Genomic DNA, 22,734 nt, shown 5'->3' with positions numbered 1-22,734 from the left:
AGATATGCAACTATTATGTACCCGTAATTATTAAAACATTTTAAAACCTTACAAAAATGTAGGCAGAGCAATTAGAAGACAAAGACACTTTGAATTATGAATGTGCTAGCTTTAAGAGGGTTCCTGTGTTACTTCTGGGGCAGTGACAAATCTACAGCAGAGGGGATAAGTTCCAAGGAGTTTAATGTGAGACTTTAGTTTTTTAGATATATTTCATTAGAGGAGTTGGTTTAAAAAACATGAGGGTTAGAGAGAAGGAGGGTGAGGGGTGGGGCCTTGGTGTGTGCCACACCTTCTGGGGGCAAGACACGCTTGCAAGGGGAACTTCACCTAACAAATGCAATCAGTGTAACCTGGCTTATTGTACCCTCAATGAATCCCCAACAATAAAAAAATAATAATAATAAAGAATATCTGAGTTCTTGAGTGATGGTATTTTGAGACAAAGAGAGTTATTACATATGACAATAAATTTAGATATTTTGGAAGGATACATTTTGAAAATTGGGATAGGATATATATATATATATTCAATCTATCCTAATTTTATATATATACACACATGAAGGCAAAAAAAAAATTGGAGAGAAAGAAGAAAAGAAGGAATAATTGATAAAAACAAGGTAGCCAGGAATAAATAGGAGTAAAAGCGTTGATGAGTGGATCAGTCTTATAATTTAAAAATCAGTCTTACGTTTTAGATCTTGGAATACTTTTAATTACCTGAGTCAATGTCATCCCTTTTTTTTTTTTAATCCAGTGTGAGTTGATGTTATGTTACTTATATTTTCCTCTTTAGATATAAAGATGGGTGCAGATGATAGTGAGTTATAGGAGGCTCTTAGAAGATGTTATATTACCCTTTCTGATGCCTAAATTATTTATATAAACTAGAAAGCAAGATTATCCACTAAAAGGTGTGGGTGGAGCATGAAGGATTTCAGATTTCTGGAAAGTGCTTATAATTTAACATTGTAAAGGAAGTAAAAGAGAATAGAATAAAATAAGATTACAGATTAATGTTTAGTATATGATTACTGACTTGATGAAATTTAACTAACTATGGAAGACAATGTCAGATTATCAAGTTTACTTAAAATTGTTTCTTCCAAAATGAACATTTATTTAAGCATTTTCTTCTGTAGCTTTTTATATCCCTTGTCTCTTGAATTTGGAACAAATACACGGAAGAACTACATAAACTTGAAACATTTTTTACATGATCTTCTATTACTAATAATTGTACACATCAAATATTAACCATGTAAGTCATGTTAGAAGACTTTCTGTAAGAAAAGGGGCAGATTCATCATTTCCTCCAGTACTTGCATTAATTCTCTTCTCTTTATCAAGGTGTTATTTCAATCCCCTTTTTTATTAAGAGTAAGTAATAAATGCAATTTATCGGTGTCTTAAAAAGTTTCTTATTGGCCTTGATTACAATCAAATCAATTACAAATAATCTATTATTAAACAAAGTACCATTATTCACAAAATTTTTAAAGAATGACAGATATAATTTTAGATCATTAGGTGAAATATCCATTAAATAATATGTAAATATACACAAATATACAAATAAAACTATATGTGTATAAAATGTTTGTGTATGTGTGTGCATGTATGTGTGTATACTGTCTGTCATGCTGGGTATTTGTGGAGACTGACCCCAGGATTCTCAGGGATACTAAAATCTGAGCATGCTTAACTCCTTTATATAAAATGGGGCAGTAATGCATGTAACTTACACTCATCCTCTCTTTAAATCATATCAAGATTATATTGAGTACCTAACACAATATAAATGCTATATAATTAGTTGCTCTATTGTGTTGATTTTTAGATGTATATTTTTTCTTATATTTTTATTTTTATTTTAATATTTTCAATCCACAGTTGGCTGAATCCATAAATGCAGAGCTCTGGTATACAAAGAGCTGCCTATATGGTATTTGAACATGTATTTCCTGAACCCAACTTTGTGAAAGCAAGTTTAAAAAAAATTTTACTTTCTGATCTTATAAATGAGGAGAATTAAAATATGTTAAAATATGAAATAACAATAAATTCTACACCTGTATTCATTGTAAAAAAAAACCCCCAAAACTGTTTTCTAGAACAATATATAATCAGTAAAAAAGCATTTTTATCCGTATACATATGAAAAACATAAATAAAACACTTAACTTTATTCTTATCTGTGCCATTGAAAACGTATGGTTGAAGGGGTTTATTTTTTGACAGTCCCCAACTTACAAAAAATTCCTTCACTTAAAGTTAATTTATAAGGTCTATTTTTACATACATAAGGTTTCCTGGCTGCCATGTAAAGACCATTATTCTACACAGAAATTGTATATGTTGATAGTAGAAAATAACTTATGAATGTCAGTATTGTTAAAAATAGTCATAACACTTAGCTAAAGCTCCTCTTACATGAATAGTCGAGGCATAGTTGGGGAAATTTCAAATACGGTACCTATTTGTAGTAAAATGTATTTAGCTGACATGAAATATATATAGCCTTTCATCTGATGTGAAGAGGAGGAAAAGGAAAAGGTGAAAATAAGAAATATTTTCCTGAGAAAAAGAAACATGTATTTAAAAACAGGTTTTTAAGATGTTATAACATTCTTATAATTATGATCATTTTGGATTCTTTGAAAGTGAAATAGTGATAAATGATTTGTATTATCTTCACATAGAGCTAACAATTCATCTCCTCTTAAGTTTTATTCACTTAAAAAGGCTTCAAATAGGAAATGCACAAATACTGACATCATTAAGTTCGTGATAAATGACCTGATTAACTTTGACTTTGGAAGATAAATCATTGCTGAGGATTGTGGTGGGGATTGAGACATATGGTTTTTAGGACTTTACTAAAGTTAAAATTTAAAGAGGGATGTGCACAGTCTTCATCAGGCTCATGAGTTTGGCAATTGCCCTCACTATCAATAACATAGTGAGCGATTTCAGGGAGGATTTGGATCCCTACACATGAATTCCAAAGCTATGTCACCATTTTTAGTATTTCTCATGTGTCAGAAATGTAACTCTTATATTATAGTGCCCAAAGCTTTGCCTTGCTTTAGGTGAAAATTCAAGTGATTGTCTGTTACATTGGAGCAAATTAGTACTCTGCAAACTTTGGGAAAAGGAAGTATAATTTGTGATAATTCTTCCCATTCTACAATACATCTAAACATATACAACATATTACAACTGAAAATAATAAGCATCAAATCTTACCCCGTTATATTATAAAACGTATATAAAGTTCTATGTCTTTAGAATGTATAGATAATACAATGAGAAAAGTTAAAGTACTAGCTACAAATTACAAAATAGAAAATACAGACATAGTTTAGTTAGGTGATTTTGCAAAAGTCACAGAGATTTAAAAATATTAGACTATGGACATTAACCTATATCCTGGGTTTGATGTGTGCTTGAAATTTACTTCCTCCGAATTTTGATTGCAGTTCTATTGCTATAATAGTTTACCACATGAATTTAAATCATACTCCCCACGGCCTAATTTTCCACTTCTACAAAATATGTGTAGTGGTAAATCAACATTTTCCAAAGTATGTGCCTCATAATTCACTTTGAGCTGCTAATTTTATAGAAAAGATTTCATGGTCAGTGGTTAGGAGTTCTATGCTAAAAAAACATTAAATGAGATTCTTTTTTAACTGAAGGGCTCCTGAGAGACTGTTATTGTCCTAAGAAATTGTAAATCATTTAGAAATTTATATAACACACAACATCCATTTGAAAATGAAAATTCTTATACTTCCCCTTTTCACCCCTAATGTAGTGGAAGTTGAGATTTAGGGAACAGACATGAGGAAACTTTAGACAAGATCTCTAAATTTCATTTTATTCCAATATAGTATACTGTATTCTATTCATTTTCATTATTATTTCTATCAATTTCTACCTTGTTATACGCACACACACACAGACACTCAATCTAGTGTAAGACATATTGTCATAGTTTGGAGATGTAGAAAAATCATACAACCTACAATTAAAAATTAAAGTTTTCTTAATAAATTCTATTATTTGCACCATCATCTCTGTTTAAGTAGCACAGCTATTTGATTTAAATGGAGGAGGAATTTATGTCTCTAAAAGTTTCTCTTTAATTTTTGGCATAAAAGATATCAATTTTTGATGTTTCTAATGAAGTATTATTTGATAAACTGCTTAATTTTATTGTTGTCTTTTTCTCCATACAATTTCAGAGAATGAACAGCAGGTGTCTGTAGGTCAGAAGTCACTTCTCAGCTCTGACAGTTACTAGCCTTATAATTAAGAAATAAGAATGTTTACATACTTCTCATAGTTATTTCATCTGTAAGTGGGTTAAAAATACTATTGTTGTCATGTGAGTGTTGTGATGATGAGGACACTAATTGTCACATATGGAACACTCAAAAATATGAGTTTTCACTATAATTTCACTTTATTATTTTTATTAATTTTTAATTAAAACCCTAACACTGTACATTTATGGAGTATAATGTGATGACTAACTTTAGAACTATCTTAGTTTTGACTATAAAATGAGTCCTATATGCTTATTCTTTCGTGACTCAGTTTAAAGTTGTACAAAAACTCATGGCAGAGATTTTTGTTACCTTCGTTGAGAAAAGATGACTTATATGGCCTGCCAGTATACCCTGGAAGCTACGATTTCCCATCGCTAGTAACTGGAACCATTTCAAGAGGTCACTAAGAGTGTTGCAGGGTTTTGTTGTTGTTTATTTTACTTGTTTATTTCTACCCAGAACTCCAGAGGAATTTATGGATGAGTGCCCCCAGATCACAAAAGATTTCATTTATAAAATAGAGATTGTTTTGTTTAATATTATTCCAATTAAAATTCAATTCATGACCTTAATTTACATACAAGGGCTGAGTTTCTGAACTAACTGTCAAAACCTTACCTTGGTTACATGATTTTTAAATAGTAAATAATTTTAAGTAGAGGAGAATCCCATTTGGAATAAAAATTGAGTAACCACGTCATACATTATACATTGGCTATATATCGTCTAAAGTATCAGTGAAGTAGTACTAACCTCATATATTAAGTTATATGTTTGAAATCTTTGAATTTTTTTGAAATTATGTCAATTATTTTTTAAAAACATTTTAGCAGACTGGAATTTCTAAGAAAAATGCAATGTCAGAGTCAATTAACAATTAAAATATTTTTCTAAGTTACTGCTTGAGTTATCATCATTTCCTTCCATATATACTTTGAAGATTAATAAAAAGTAAGCTTTGCAAAGTGCCAAATATGGTAGAAATTTCCTAACAAGACTATCCTACACTGATCTACACAATTTTGTTTGAAAAAACATTAGTTTCATAGTGTATAGCTTATTAAAAAATGTTGATCTTCCTCTTGTACTGACATCAATTGTACTTAATAACTGTACATTCTAGAAACACCAGAATTTAGGGAATTTTTGTCTTAAATTTTAAGACATACACCTGTATTTCTCTTTACTAACAAACTCAGATGAAGTGGGCATTCCTTGCTTTTGTTTGGACTATAATTTCAGGAGAGGGTATGTCTTTTAAGCAGAATAGATTCTCTATACATAGTGAATGCAATGGAACAATTCCAAGATATATTTTACTTAAAGCAAAGCAGTCAGGATAATTGTGGTATATTAAAACAACAGCACATACTCTTTCAACATAAAGTTAGGTTCTTTAGAATCTGTATTTCAATAAACATTGTATTGATTTCACGTACATACAAAAACCTATTATGTTCCCTTTATCTTTCTGCTGGTGATAAGAAAGAATATGGGTGCTTTAAATATTCTTGATGTGTTTGTCATTGGCACAATAAATTCCTCTCGCAGAAGAGGCCCTCATCTGTCACTGGGATCCATATGGAAGTGAAGATTGCCATGTAGGTTTTCTGTAGACTTCCTAAAATGTAAGCTCCTCATCTAGGCTGCATGTCTAGCCTGACAGATTTCGTGGATGGTCCCATCATCACATGTGTTTTACCATTTGGGACCAGGTATCGTCTTTGGGGAAGAGAGTTAAAGCTTTTGTCAGAGAATATTTCTCTTGTTTCACTTAACATCTTCTCACCTTTTGGTATTGAAGGAATAAAAAATACAAACTGATAAGGCTCTCTGTAGGCAGTGTTTCATGCTACCCAGGGCAATCTCTGCAGTTATAAAGATCCTTCAATAATCTGTCAAAAACTGACATCCCTCTGTAAAGAGCTGTTCATTTCTATGCTTCATTTTGGATTGATGTACGTGCACTTTTATATCCTTCAGTTCAACATAACGTTTGGCCTTTCATGTTCTCAGTTTAAGCTACAGGGAATTCTAGCTATTTCAAAGCATAATTATACCAATCTGCATATAAAAGGCTATATGTCCTACAGAGGGCTGGATGGAAAAGCAAACTCTTTCAAAGAAGAAAATTAGAAGTAATTCCCACAACAAAAATTCACTAAAGTTAATACATTTTTCATCTGATGAGCGCAGGGTTTTTCTTTTGGAGGGGGCAAGGGAAGCCAATAGATGAATCCGGAAAATGATGGAGAATTATTTTTTATGAAATAAAGAGAAGAGCAAAAGAGAAGTGAAATTTGAAGAGGAAAGTAAAGCATAAAGAAGCAAAGCATGTATATTACACATACCATTTTTAAAAGTGTCCACATCATACTAAAAAAAAATCAATATACTTCATATTACTGTAACAGACAATAGAATTCTCACCTACATATTTTATCAATATTAGTTATTTATCGCTATGTAGCAATATACCTCAAGTCACAGCAGCTTAAAACTACAAACATTTATTATCTCACAATCAGTGTGGTTCAGAAATTTTAGTGCAGCTTAGCTGGGGCCTCTGGCGAGGTCTCTCATGAGGTTGTAGTCCAGCAGTTGGCAGGGGCAGCAGTCTCATCTGAAGGTTCGTCTTGAAAGTCCACTTCCAAGCTCACTCATGTGGTTGTTGACAGGCCTCCACCTGTGCTGCATGGGTCTCCCCACGTAGCTGCCTCCACAATTTCTCTGCAACAATTCAAAAAAAGAATGACAGCATGCAGAAGAAGGTCCCCAAATGGAAGCAATAGCCTTTTGAAATCTCCTCCCTTTTATCACATTGATTTCTTAGAGGTGCTTTAGGAAGCTTATGTCTTCTACCTGCAATCAGGGTAAAGGTATTACTCAGTTTGTGAGTACCTGAGGGTGAAGGTCACTATGGGCCATCATAGAGCCCACCAATCCAACATATTCATATTGATGTTAAATTGCTTTTGGTGTCTCTTTATATTACAAAAGACTTTTCCAAGTGCCATTTAAACTAAAAGTAAGGCTAGTACACAAGTTCTGCAGTTTTATTTTTCCCAATATATTGCTCTCCAAATATAATCTTGCTAGTATTAGAAAGTTTTATGTCTTGAAATTGATAAGTATGGTTAGTTAAATTTTTAAAGTGATAATTTTTATCTTTTATTTTTTAACATGTAAGATTTGAGATAAAAAAAAAAAAAAACTGTCCACAAATATAATTGTGTAAATTCTGGAGCTAACAAAGTATTTAGCACAGAAGTTATGTAACATATGGTTATCCTAGTCCCAAGCAGTATAATGTGTCTGTATGAGCCAGCTCTTAATTACCAGCTCATTAACACTCAGGTGTCAATTGCTAGTGGCAAAGGCAATACCCAAACGGCCTAGTTTCTGTCATGCACAGTGTAATTAAATTGACCTCACAAGTACTGAAGCTTGCTAGTTGCCTGATACCATTTGGACACTAATTTCAGGCAGTATTCAAAATAGACTTATATGGTGAATAAACCAACATAATCAGAGAAAAGCTATATTGGGTTTTAAATTGCATCCTCATATATAATTATAACTTTAAAAACAATTGAATAAATAATCACCTTTCTAATCTATAATAAATATAACCATATATTACACATTTGATTTTAACATTGCCTAAAATTGCTTTAGATTTCAGCATAAGAAGAAAGTTACAAAAGTGAAAAAAATATTATAATAATAACCTATGGAGAAGTAAATCATATATCCTATTTTGTGATTTTATTTATTGATATGTAATAAAATAAATGATTATTTATATTTTAAATTTCAATTATCCCTAAATGTGGTCCAATTTCAAACATTATCAGTACTTTTCTAAACATTTCTAATAACAAAAATAAAAAATATACTAGCAAGAAGCCTACATTCAAGCTCTCAATAATGTAAGATGAGATTTCCTTATGACATTCCTCGTTGTAAGACACAATTCATTATGTTCAAGATTCATTTTCAAACCCCCAGTTAAAGACAGAGGAAAGGTCAGTTAATAGTCTTACCTTTCTACATCTTAAAACTTCTCTAAACTGAAAATAAAAATCTAAATGAAAAATTTATGCCGTCAAAGAAAAGACAAATAAGCAAGAAAATGATGACAACATTTCTGAAGTTCGGATGTAGATAAATAAGTTGTAATTGGCATATCAGTTTTGAAAAATACTTAACCCTTAGCTGGCAGTTAGGCTATGATGAAGACACTGTACATATCTCAAGGAAAATTCCAAAGGTTCAGGAATTGGTAGCACAAATTAGTGCTGAAGTAGAGGTGAACATAAAAACTAAAAAGAAGGAACCAACATGTTACTAAAAAGCAGTTAGAGCTCCCAGATGTCCTCAGCAACTGTGCACATGTAGGTGATCGATTATTCTCTCTGGTTAGAAGAGAGATTTATTCTTCTAAATCTAAGGAGGTTAAAACAGAGTGCCTAGGTTGGAAGACAAGCATAGTTTAGTTTGCAGTCATCAAATCAATAAGAGTTTGGATCTTAACTCTTCCAGATTTTGTTCTTCAATTAGTCTTCAGAATTCAGGTACCCAGGTCTATACTTCCAGGTAGGAAGCCGAAAAATATTTCTCTTGGGTATCTATTTCAAGAGGAAAGATGTACCTAGACATATTAACCTTGGAAGTTCCTTAATTAAATGTCAACCAGCTGACCCTACAGAAAAACATACTCAAGAAGCCCTCCACTCAAGCACAGGCATTTTAGAAGGCCTGTATTCTTAATAATGAGAAGAAAGGCAGTAACACAAAATATTTTAAAATATCAACCATAATTTCAGGAAAAGGATACTATTTATGAAAAATAAAATGTAAACCATTATCAATATATTCAGATGAACAAGGGAAAGTATTGCATATACTGTGTTCAAAATACCTTAAAAAAGGAATATTCACAAAGCAAAAGGAACTCTTTGAATTAAAGTAATAGTAATGAAAAAATATAAAGCTCAATAGATTAGAAGATAAACATAACAAAATCTTCCATAAAATAGATTTAAAAAAATATAGAATATATGGAGAAAATTGGCAGATCGGTAGAAGTGGTTCATGTTGGGGAAAAAGTGTAGGAAGGAAAAGAAAAGCAGACTTTCTAGCAAGATTATATTTAAAGAGCAATATATTGAAAAAAATAAAAGTGCAGAACTTGTGTACTAGCGTTACTTTTAGTTTAAAATTGCACTTGGAAAAGTCTTTGGTAATATAAAGAGGCACCAAAAGCAATTTAACATCAATATGAATATGTAGGATTGGTGGGCTCTATGATGGCTCAGAGTGACCTTCGCTGTCTGGTATTTACTTTCTTTTCTGGCACAAAGAAAAGTGGACGATTGCTGAGACAAAGAAAACAGATGAATCCTGAGCTTACACATGAACCTGGTAGGGAAGGTAGAATAGTCTGGGCTACTACAAAAGCAGAACTATCCAAGACTATGGTTGCACAGTTTTAAAATTTAGAGACTGCTTAACTCCTAAGATCCCCACAGAAGGATTGAGCGATGCCCTATTAATATCTTGGAGACTTTCCAAACAAGAAGATAGTTAAGAATGCTATAGAGTTGGCTTGATCAAGACCCTACATGACAGAAAGGTATAAACATTAGAAGTAGGAGGGACAAAACTAGGAATTGGAGAATAAATACAAGAGAAAAGTTTGTGCGGAGTGCTTCCTCATTTGGCAGGAAGAGACACATAACGTTCCTCTCAAGCGTGTTCTATCTGCTTATAAACTTCAGTGTGTCTCCTACTGCCTGGCTTCTTTTCTTGCTGGCTCTGCTGCTGCTGCTTAATTTCTTTTTTGTGCCAGCTGAGTCACAGTGCTTCTGGATTCTAGGGGCTGCTTGCTAGTGACACCCAGAGAAAACTCAAACTGGAATTGGGGTCTTTATAGCCCCCTGACATTTCAACCTTCACCTAGTAAGAGATCTAGAAAGATAAGAAACATAAGGAAAGAAATTATGAAAGTAATAATTCAAGAAAATTTTCCCAAAATGAAAGGCTTAGATTAAAATATTGAAAGAGCTAAGTACTTGCAAATGGGTGAAAATAGATCCATACCAAATCATGCAATATTATGAAATTTTAGGGCTTAATAACAGAGAGACCTTCTTGTAAGTTTACAAAGAAGTTAGCAGGAACTGTGTTTGTGAAAAGTTTACTTATCAAAAAGTTCTGCTTTGGAGGATGATATGGAAACCCTTCCAAAGAATCTCTGAGCTTACCATCAGGCAGATTGGGCTCGTGTCAAGCCTGACCAAGAACTAAATTCTCTAAGTGTACATAGAGATTTTTGGTCCTCTCACGCTACATATTCCTGGCTTCTAAGAAACAAAGCCCAAAATTAAGTCCTCAACATTTGGCATTACAGGGAAGGCCTTGAATAACTTAACTTCAAGTTCCCCTTATGCTGCTGCAAAAGGTAAAGTCTCCTAACTACATAAGTGTCTTTATCAAGGGACCAGGGGCAGGTCTTGCTTATCCAGAGTAATGGGTTTTAGTTTCCTGCTAATACTCAGAATTACTCAAACAAGCCAATGATATCATTTGTTGGAATCATGGGGCAACTTTTGCTCCTGGCACTACAAAAGCCTCCTACCACAGTCTCCACTTGTTAGCTCTGTGTGTGAGCACAGCCTCCTTGCGGCCCTGTTCAAACTGTAGTGTTCTCCTTCCTCAGGCCGTGTGAAGGTGTAACTAACAGGTTGTCATCGAGCATCAGCCGTTCAGTGTCCAGTTGTCTACCCTGATCAACCCAGTAGGAGGCCTTCCCTCACCAATAAGGTGAGTGTGGGCAAGTAAAATAACTATTTATAGGATGATCCAAACATGACTGCAGACACCTGGCTTAGCTTTAATTGACTGCTTTTGGATAACTCAGTGATTTCACGGTATGGGGAGAGCTGCCTGGGACCAAATCTCTAATTGCTAAGATAAGCTTCTCCTAGCTACACAAGTCACACTATCAAGGGATCAGGCTTAGTTCCTTTTATCCCCAAGTAGTGGGTTTTAGTTTCAGCCCAGACCATCCCCACGGAGTTATTCAAACAAGCCAATTGCATCCTCTTGTGGAAGCTTGCTTGCTCTCTCTGTCCTGGACGAAAACCCCAGTGTGGCTTTGTGTAGGGCAACTAAAAAAAATCACTGTAATTCTCAACTGCCTGTCCAGTATCAGGTGTGTGTTTTCTAAATTCCTATAATCCAAGGATGAGATTCCCTCCCTATCAGTGGGACAAATAGTGATAGATTAAAACAATTTTTTACCTACCTCCCTATTATTCTTTCGGTAGTTGAAGTAGATTGAGATAACTTATGTGAATTTATTAGGTGGGATGATGAGGATTTTGTAAAATCAGGTTACTTAGATTTATTCTTTGTGAAGCAGCATTTTGTTAAATACGTTTTCTCTAGAAGCTGAAGTCACATTTATTTAACCTTAGGTTTGCTTACTCATTACCAACATAATATGTTCTTAAGAAGAATAAAAATGCAGACGTTATAACATTTCATATTAATATAAATCCATAGAAAACAGAACTGTCTTTAGTTTCTCTAGCCAAATTTAACCATGTCTTGTAAGTGAGAATCATCCTTGAGGGTGAACATGTGGTCTAAGAAGAGCATTGAGGCCGGGCACGGTGGCTCATGCCTGTAATCCCAGCACTCAGGGAGGCCAAGGCAGGTGGATTGCCCTGAGATCACAGGCTCAAAACCAGCCTGAGCAAGAGCTAGACCCCATCTCTCAAAATAGCCGGGCATTGTAGTGGGTGCCTGTAGTCCCAGCTACTCAGGAGGCTGAGGCAAGAGAATCACTTGAGCCCAGGAGTTGCAGGTTGCTGTGAGCTGTGATGCCATGGACTCCACCAAGGGTGACAAAGTGAGATTGTCTCAAAAAAAAAAAAAAAAAAAGAGAAGGAAGAGAATTGAAATTTTCAAATATAAAATGAGGCTCCAAATGCTACAGCTTATTTGTATATTTTTAAATATAGTCACTCCTAGGATTTAAGGTAAAAATAAGACAAAGAAATTGGAAACATAGCTTGGACTAAATTGATAATTCAGAGTCAAGAGAAAGGATTACAATAAATGTTAGGTCTATGGTTAGGCTCTTCCACAAGTTGACATATATTTGTCTTCTCTTCATAGGTGGAATTATCACTTTCAAAGTCCTGCTCTGCACTAAAATTGTATTGTTCTGTGCAACCTACTTTAAAAAGAAAGCATAAGATTGCTCACTAGTAGAGGTTAGATTATAGTTGATGAATATAGGTTCACCAGTATAAAGGTGTTACGACTTTTTAAACTGTATCTCCTGAAAATTTACTTAAACCTAGCAGAAGTCACAGATGAAGAAGTGTTGGCTTATACCTGTAATGTCTTTTATTTATTTTCATTAACATTTCTTCATCTGCATTATATATTGTCATGTGCAAGTCATGAATAAAGCCAGAAATTTCGACCAAATTTGTGTACTTTTTAAATTAGTCAAGCTTGCTTTTATTATGTACTCTAGCCAAAGATACACAGAAAAAATATTTTAAATGATTTATAATTTACTGATTTTAATGTATTATAGAACTACTGCCAGAAAATGAAAAAATATTAATTTAGAAATAATTTAAATACTAATAATAATCATCAATTATTATATAGAGAGTAAAGCAGTATGCAGGGCAGATTCTACCATTCATATTAGGATAAAAATCTAAGATTCTCTGGAATTGTTTAAATATAATGAAGTTTAAGCCTCATTTGGATAGCAAGTAGTTAAACATAAATGATGAAGAGAAAATTAGAAAGCCTTTTTACAGATAAGACTACCTTCCTGCACTACTATTTTCTTTTCTTCTATATAGTCTCGTTTAACGGCAGCCTGATCCACCGTGACAAACTATAAAACCTCCATCATCACCTCTCCCTCTCCCTCGTCACCCAGCTGGCCATCTACTCAGTGAGGAAGTACAATCTATTCCTCCTTTGAAATGTCTCAATTCTGTCCTTTCTGCTCCATTTTTTACCAGTCCAGTCTATAAGTCAATTGTGTTTCTTTGTTGTCTTTCTAGAGATTCAGACTAGTCTTTCTTTACCCCAATTTCTTTTTTAACTGTTCTCAATTACTGTGCTAAATTGAAATCAAATAATGCTTAGTTATTTGTGGCCTTTATTCCCATCTTTTATTATTATTATACCTAATACTGGTATAGTCTCTTCTACAGAGTGTTAAAATTGTTTCTTACAAGGACACATTACATCTTCATCTAAATTCTGAGCAAATAAATATAAATTTAAAAAATGACCTTATACACATTTTTCATTCCACTTAACGGATTTGTAGTTGGAAACTTACTTCCCATTTCAGCAACAGTCTTATCACCAATAGTCATCATGTTAGAACCTCATCATGGAAGTTTATGAAAACTCATGCCACACATGTTCCTGCACTCTGCAGGTGGCATTGCCAACCCTCCCCCTGCTTTGATTTCTAAAATTACAAGTACATTATCCTAGGATCCATAAGACACTTTTGAACTGAATAATATTTGCAAACATTGCCATGTGGGACTATATATCTTTGCCAAAGAAAGAGTGGAATAAAGTGAGGATCTACAGAGGCGTCCAGCAAGGTGGTTTGATAGTGTGCTATTTTTAAATAAAGTTTAACATAGCCCTTTCCTTATTCATTCTTTCCTATGGCACCCTGTATTACTTTATTTCACTATTTGTTACGTTTTAACTAGAATTGCCTACCTTTCATTTTCATTACTTTTTTCCTTGTTTTAACTTTTATGTATGTTAAAATATTTTCTCTCTTTCACACACCTCTCTTTCTTTCTGTCTCTAAACTTAATTTTGTATATATTACTATAACCATTTTATTGTTTCTTTGCAGTCTTTGTGGCCCTGTCATAAATAAGGGTGTTTTTAACAAAATGTCAAAGAAACGAGTCTTTGGATGTATGATGTTGAAAAACCCAAGCCAGCTTTTTGGTGATCACATATCATTGCTTTTAAAGCTGGCGTTTTGACCTTCTAAAGACTAATTAATAAAGGGATGCAGGATATGGGGGCTTTACCTACAATAGGATTCTTTTCTTAGTAAATTCCTTCTATGATCCCTATTAAATGCCTACTACCATTCTCAATTATACAGACACACAGACACACACACATACACACCCAATTTTGAGAGAAACATGTTACTGGATGAATTTTAAATTGACCATTCATTCTGTTATTCATTAGGAAGCACAAGTAAGAATAAGAGAACTCTCATCCTTTTGGAATAAAATTCAGAGTTTTAGGCTTCTACAATTCACTATGCCAATGTTTCTTTTTCTTCCTTCTTTCATGACTAAGAGAAGAGTTATTCACAATAATAAGAAGAAAGGGGATACGGACTGTGTTTCAGATTTGGTGATTGCAATGTTAATTAAATATTCTTTACTCCCAAACAGATTGGTTGAGGAGTTGTATAATTATTACCAACTGTTTTCAAAGAAAACTAAATAAGGTAAAAAAAAAAAAAAAAGGTATATTTAACTACACAATATTCTCACTAGAAGTTTTTACACGGATTAACAAATGTCCTTTAAAATAAAATTCTCCCCTAGAAACATTAATTAAATTACAGATTAATATGAACTAATTAATCTAAACTGGGAAATTTAAAACCTAGTTTTCACGAGAAGGAAATAAAACTTTTAATTGATTCAAAAGAAAAGGGGGGATTTTAGAAATATTTTGAACAGCCAAGGGACAGCTCTAGGGAACAAGGTCTGCCAACCTAAGAAGCGACAACTTCAAGAAGTCTACCATTAAGAGCAATTTAAAAACTCCAATTCTGTTGAGGAAATACCGAATATTGCCCTAATTAATTTTTTTATGAAAGTTAAAGGCAAAAAAGACACTTTCAAGCATGCACTATTTCCAATAAGCACTGATTTGTAAGGAAATACATATTTAGAAAGGTCATTAAAATCACATGTGGCCTAGTGCAAACACAAATGTACATTTTTCAATAACAGAAATAGACAGCTATTCGAAAGTTGAGGAAGATAGACTGAAATTTAGCCAGATATGAGTTTTATTTCCTGGACCCCATACCACTGAAAAATGGAGATTCTAAAGTGAACTAACTACAATGAAGAGTGCATACCAAAAGCATCTTGAGGATTTGAAATCAGCACTGCATAGATACAAGTCTACAGCAGTCTGGATTTTTGAGACAAGTATTTTTTCCATTTTTAGGCTATATTTTAGACTTGTGATAACCAAAGAATAATGGTGAAATAATATCAATAACATACGCCACTGTCAGTATTGTGCTATGTCATCAGCTTCCCTAACTCTCACTAAATTCCTCCAACTAACTACATCTAACCACATTTCACAAAGAGTAAAGATGAAGATTCAGATATGAAGTAACTTTTTGGAAATATCTTTCCTGACTTTCCACAGCTTTAAATAAGTTTAAATTTGAAAGAGGGATCATATGGTGCAGTGCTTTCCGACAGTTTGGGAAGTGATTCACAGTAAGAAAGATATTTCACATTGTGACCTATTTTACACATATATCTGAAAAAAGTTTCACATATAGCTATCTGCTTTTACATAAATAATGTGTTTCGATACTTTCTAAGCTACATTTCTTTCTATTCTATTTCCTTATTTTTGCTTGTTGCCATCTTTATATATTAAATTGATGAATTTCTACCACAAATGTTGGTCATTTAATTATTAAAACATTTAATATTTTCATTTCATTTCTCTAGAAATTGGAATTTTCTTGAAGCAGGTAGTACCATATGTGTAGATTTCATCTCATGTCTGTAATTTAATAAACTTTAATTTTACCTCTAAAAATTCATAACTTCTGTTAAATAAAGAGTCCATGATACGATTCCCAGAAGAGGTGAAAGTAAAGGACAAGAGGTAGAGATCTGACGAGAAACCCAGGCAACTTGTAATTACGGCTGATAACATTTCAGTGAGGACTGTGATTCCCGTATTACTTTATTCAGGTTTTTCCACCATAGACTTTGTTCAAAACAAGAGAAATACCTAGTCCTGCCTCTTGTTGCCTTATAAAATGAAGATTGGTCCAGATATGTGTACATTAAACTCAAGAAACTCAGTTCACAGACAACACCTGAGATTAAGAAGCACAGCATTTCTTCTCTACCTTGTAGCTATTTTAGAAACTAAATTTCCATAGGATTATCCAGGTTATTTTAACATTACAAAAATATCTATACCTTACTTCTACTTTCTTCTTGGAAAATGATACCCATGTGGATTTTATTTTTCTTCTGTTTTTGTCAACTCTAAATATGAAACTATGTGTTTCTAAAATTCTGAATAAAATGTTGTATTTTTATAGCTTGAAGGCACTCCTATCTCAGGTACAACCCCTACATTAATCTTTATGAACCCTTAGCATAACCATGAATCAAAACATGTTAAAAACAAAACATAGCATCAGGTGGAAAAATATATACTAAATGATTCATTGTTGGTATCATGAGAATTGTACGGAACTAAATTCTTACTTTTAAAATTATGAATATAGAGAAATCCTTTAAAACCTAACATATGTTGCTTCAAATGAGACTCAGTTTTGAGCAGATGTCCCGTTAGACCTGTTATATTAAGACTAAAATTACTAAATCAGCATTAGTTGTTTTTAAACTTAGAACCTATATTTGCCACTGATTTTTATCCAAAGCTCCCACAGGCGTGAGTGGAAGATCCATGCATGGAAAAATGGCATAATATGTATCCTAGTTTATTTATTTCATATGTATACAGCAGTATAAAATAATTTATTACATTTACACTCATTTTTCTTATGTATTATTATAGCATTCACAGTAACAAACACTATAGTTAAGATTGAAATTCATCTTTTGTTATAATACCCTGTTTTCACTCACAGATAACTGTCTCAAAAATGTGTGTTGAGCTGAAATTCCCCTTTGATTTTCAGCTCAAGGATAAATATGGATGTATTGGAAGTTTGAGTTCTATCATTCAGAAATTTTTGAGCCTCGTGAAAATTTAATATTGTTGTGCAATGAATGCAGCATGTTTATGCAACTCAAAAATATCTGGAGAGTAAAACTTCAAACTAAGCATGTGACAAGTCTTCAAGAAATAAAAAACATTTTTCTAAATTTACAAAAACTTAAAAAATAACAGTGATTAGAAATACATGCATGCACACTAAAGGTATTAGAATTTTAGTCATATTATTGCCTGCAATACTCTGGCGTCACCCATCTACCAGCATTCTTACAGAATGCTATAATCTAAAACCTATGCCAAGTTTTGAAGACAAAAAAAAAAAAATACTCTACTGAACAGTTTCACAAATTGCTGTATAAGGATTATTGTTTGACTTAGCAGAGGGATATTACTTGAAGTACTAACAATATATAAAATAATTTTACTACTCCATGGTGTAAAAAATATGGAATTTTGTCATTTTTTGTTCTTTCCTTTTTAGAAAGGAACATAAAAAGGATGTTAAGTGCAAAGCCTTTACCACTACAAAATTAGACTTGAAAAAGATAAAGAACCCAAGAAATTGTAATATGAAAAATAGAAGACTTTCAGGAAAATCATCAAGTATACCAATGTTTTCAGTATTTTTGAGTTCCTTGGGTTTTAATAGCACATGTAGAAATATGGGGGGAGGAACCCACATGCAATGACAAATAACAGTACAATGATCAGTGAACAGCATACTTTCCTTTACACTGCTTAACTTCAGCCTCATTCTGACTAATAGTATTAAAGATTGCCTGAACTCTGGCAAATAACTTTTGGAAGGTAAAATGGTACAATTAATACACAATTATTAAAATTTATGTTGAGAATTGTGAGGATTTTTTTCCTCCTCTTATTGAGAAGCTGAAGAGCTTCTACATTACAGAACATCTGACAGTAAATTACAACACAATTAAGAAATGAAACAAAAAGAGTTATTGAAATACTGAAATCTTTCACTATCATCCCTAATTTGCAATGTTTGATAAAGGCATTGCATTTAATATCTTCATAAAAGAAAATATACATATTTCCCAAGAAAGGATGATACATTTATATTATTGACATCATATCTGTAAAGTAATTCTGTTGTGATATTTAAGGTGTGATTTAAATGATTTCACCAAATGATGTTCACAAGTAAAAATTAGAATTTTACATGTGGATGAAATATTTTTAAGAATTGTCATTTGACATACCTTTGAAACATTAAGACTCTGTTTCCACAGGAAAATATTTTGACTTTTACTGCTCTAAAACTAACCATGTTAACAAGGAGTAAATGACATGATTATTCTTTTCTGAAATAACTTATGGATGAAACGTGTAGTAAGCTGGATATTATTTTTCTTTATTGTGTATAAAAAGTATGGAAGATTAGATACTAAAATCACCAGGTTAAATAGAAACCAATTCTAAGGTACCTTGACCTGCTAGTCTAATAAGTGTTTTTTGGAAACCTGCATTATTGGTTGGTTACACTTTCACTTTTTAATCCCCCTCCTTGGTAGATAATATTTTAACCAATTTACTAAATCAGATCCTTATTCTGTTGTAACTTCTAACTTATTTGAATGGACTAGAATAAATTTGTTGGTTAATGATGTAATAATTTAGTGTTTTACGTTTAAATAATTTTATTTGTCCCACAAATTAATTGACATTTTGTTGTTTTTGTTTTGGTAGACTGATGATATAAGGACTAAAATTCAAGTAAGTATGACTAGTCACTGAGTTATAAAAAACACCTAATACACAAATGTATGGTATAAAAAGTTGGATTAAAGGAGATTGTATATAATATACAATGGTATAAAAGGTAAAATAATTAAAGAAAATTTCTTTAAAGCAAATAAATATAACTATTACATATGAAGTGAGTATCATGTTATTTTCAAGGCCTGCAGAAAGGAAGAGGGATGTGATTTTCCTCCATGACTATAAAATGATACATGAAAGGTTTTAATTAAAGCAGAGTGATTCAACAAGAAAATCATTTTCTTGTTTAAAAAGCAATTATAACAGAGTTTTTTCCAATTAAATTATATATAAACATTTTCTTACTAAAATAGTCTATCATTTGAAATGTTAATGTACTAATGCCGAAAGTTTGAGAAAAAATGTTACTGCTGCACTTGGTGAATGTATGTGCTTTTTGTATTACGTATGATTGACTAGCTTCACATATTTTTAAAGGGTTCCCAAAAGATCGGAACATTACACATATTTTGACACATTTACTGATTGGAATGTGACATACTAATATCTATTTTGATAACAGTCTAATGAGTGATACCGAGATATCACTCTAAACATACACATCAAGGACATGAATATATGTCTATATTTTAATGCTAGATAGAAGGAAAAAGTTTCCACTTAAATTACATAAAATTAGAGGAAGAATATTTGTTTAAGTTCTAGTCTATTCTTTAATAATATAGTGCAGCTCAAACAATTATTGAACATTAAATCAGTTAAAAACTAAAAGAAGCATTTCAAGATAGGTCTGTAATTTGGACCTTTTGGTGTAATACTGAAGGCTTTTTAGATGGGAGGTGTGATAATTCTGTTTTTTGCTTGGAATATTATCTCACTTTCTCTCATTTTCCCCTCTCTTAATTGGGTTTCAACAAGCAATAAACACGAGTAGAGAAAAATATGTAATAGGAAGAAAAATGCATGTTACTAAATTTAATAATCAACCTTGTTGACATAAAAGTAAAAGGCAAGCTTAACTTTTCAAAGCTGATTTATGAAGAATTTTCTCATTAATAAAACACTGACTACATTTAAGCTATAAAATTTTCACACATAGGATAATACTGAAACAATAATGTACCATGTTTCTATCTCCAAATTTATTTGATCTGTTTTAAATTTAGAGATCCTGTATATTTTATAGTTATTCATTACCAGTTCAAATGGTTTATATATCTCTATATAGTTATATAGAGCTATAAATAGATTTTATAATCATGTGTTACAGTCACAAAACTATGTAGAACTACGTAAAATAAAATTCTGTGTGAGTTATATGATTGAGGACTTCTTAAAATAGTAATTTTCAATTACATATTTTACACCACAAAATGTACAGACACCCAGGTTTTTTTCTAACAACAAATACAGGTGAATTTATAGATTCTTTATAAAAGCTTTAAGAGTGATTCTAAATTCAAAGCCATAGAAATAGAATCAGAGTCATGTTGATTGTGGTATTTTGATAGTACATATTAAGTGCTCCATCTGATAACATCGACAGCTACATCTTTGGCATGGAAAATTCAGTATGAGTTCTTGACATAATTTTGTAGCTTAGAGCGTCATTTTTTTTTTTTTAAACAAGGGAAAACAGGGTTGGATAAGATATGAAAACTGGGAGAAAACAATTAATGATTTCTTCTCTTAGTAAGTTTATCTTTGGGACCCTGAATTACCTCTTACTTTATTGTATGATGTGGACTGTATGAATCCATTTAAAAACCAACCGAGTTGTACTACATTTTAGGAAAATTATATAATATAATATATATATTTTATATTTATTTAGAAGCTTTGAAATAGTACAGTAAACACTTTGCAACACGGTGTATAAACTACAGAATGTCTTTGATATTTTGTGGGTCTTCGGAATACAACAGTTTTATAACCCACAGGTGAAAAGAACATAATCACAATTTCTCTTGTAAAGTTGGAATAGTTTGGGGAACACTCGATCACACAAAAATAATATAAAACAGTCAAGTTTAAAACAGTGGTATTGCATTTATAATGCACAAATTTCCTTTATCTTTATGACTGGCTTCTTGTGGTGAATATAAACATCTAAAGGGCTCAGTGACATTTGGAGAGAGAAAGATATATAGTGCTGTAAACAGGCACACACTGATCGGAGAGGCAAAATCAGTTGCCCCTAAAGTTTCTACAGTTCTGCACGTTTCAACTCATTTCTCAGGCCTGCTGAGAGCAATTAGGTCCTAAAATTGGCCACGATGACTCCGTCGGAAATCTAACACTCAGTTACATACAACTAACTGAATGGCCAAGATAATGAAGTTGAAAAGTTGATGCTTTTGTTGGTCGACTTTGTGCAAATCATGCTGCTTCAGGTAAGTCCTGTAGAATTGACTAGCATATCCTTTTCCGTGCTGTGAAAAAGAAAGAAAAATACTCTAAGAAAAAGAGGTTTATTTTTGGAGTTTAGAATTGCACTTTATTGTAAAAGAAATAAATACAGGTGAAAACTAGTTGCACCCTCACACCAGACTTGTGTAGTGTCAAAGTATTTTAGCTTTAGTAACCACAGTCATTCTGTTGTTTGGTTTTTGGAAAACGACAATTTGTACCTTCTTATTAATCAGTTTTGAAGGAGAAATGTTTATTTTATATACCAATCACCAAACACATGGAGAGAACTCTTTGAAATTATCTAGAAAAAAATCCCTATTTCACTATTTATGCTTGATCAGATTACAGAAAAAAAATGCACAGCCCTTACATCTTATTTATGGCCTGTAATATTTTTAAAGTGAATTTATCCCCTAAGAGGAATCAATTTTCTTTTAAAGAGGTTAATAAAGGCAAAGGGGCAGGGATTCTAATGAATTTTGTCCAGTCTTACAACATTGACTTATTAAGCAGAATGACCAGATAATATTGTTCTGATTTCATAATCTTAAGTATTTTATTTATTTATAGTAATAAAGGACATTTCTTTCAATTTATACATAATCATTGTAATATTTAACTGAGCACAAGGAGGACAGAAATTATATCATCTAGATCAATATCTGGCACATAAGTAGTTCAATTTTGATAAAAATCAGATGAATGTATATTTCATGAAAAATTAAGAATTCTGATATAGCATTACTAAATTGTTTTAATATGGTGAATAGTTTTTTTTTACGACAGAGGTAAGAACATGTTGATCAGTTCAGTCCTCCTCCTCTAGTACTTCAACTCATTTCAAGTAGGTTATCTAGTTATCTATTTTTTCCCAATTTGTTTCTCTTATTTATTTTTCCTCAAAAAACTCGATTTCCGACCAATGAAACATTTCTTCACTGGTTCAGCATTTAGCAGGCACATCAATTAAAACTGTAATAGTCAGGTACCACATTGCCAGAAACTAAAGTGAAAATGAATATTTACACATACTGTATAATAACTAGAATCAAAAGTAATGAAAATATATTTATTTTGTATCATTATATGATATCAAGAATCATAAATGACATCTGTGCTTCATTTACAATTGCAATGTTGGGCCACATGGTAGCTATCACAACTTACCTGG

The 22,734-nt window shown here is 32.3% G+C and overlaps 1 protein-coding gene across 3 annotated transcripts in view; it reads right to left on the bottom strand.

Moving 5' to 3' along the window:
- Positions 1-1,160: 1,160 nt before the first annotated feature.
- The window catches only part of PCDH10 (protocadherin 10), a 62,465-nt gene continuing 40,891 nt past the window's right edge, over positions 1,161-22,734 (bottom strand). Inside the window, exons 5-6 of one of the 3 annotated variants that reach the window (XR_008377803.1) lie at positions 2,741-7,070; positions 1,161-2,341 (exon numbers count right to left, since the gene is read on the bottom strand). Coding sequence is in view for 2 of the 3 variants with exons in the window: in XM_053581249.1 (XP_053437224.1) it covers positions 6,997-7,070 (74 nt within the window). In the remaining variant the exon portion in view is untranslated. Of the gene's footprint in view, positions 7,071-20,958; positions 21,584-22,734 lie in introns of those variants that run through there. The other 2 variants (XM_053581249.1, XM_053581263.1) reach the window with 2 other exon arrangements.

The sequence above is a fragment of the Nycticebus coucang genome, chromosome 1 (genome assembly GCF_027406575.1).
Source record: "Nycticebus coucang isolate mNycCou1 chromosome 1, mNycCou1.pri, whole genome shotgun sequence".
NCBI classification, from domain to species: domain Eukaryota; kingdom Metazoa; phylum Chordata; class Mammalia; order Primates; family Lorisidae; genus Nycticebus; species Nycticebus coucang.
This window is presented reverse-complemented; position numbering and strand designations above follow the sequence as displayed.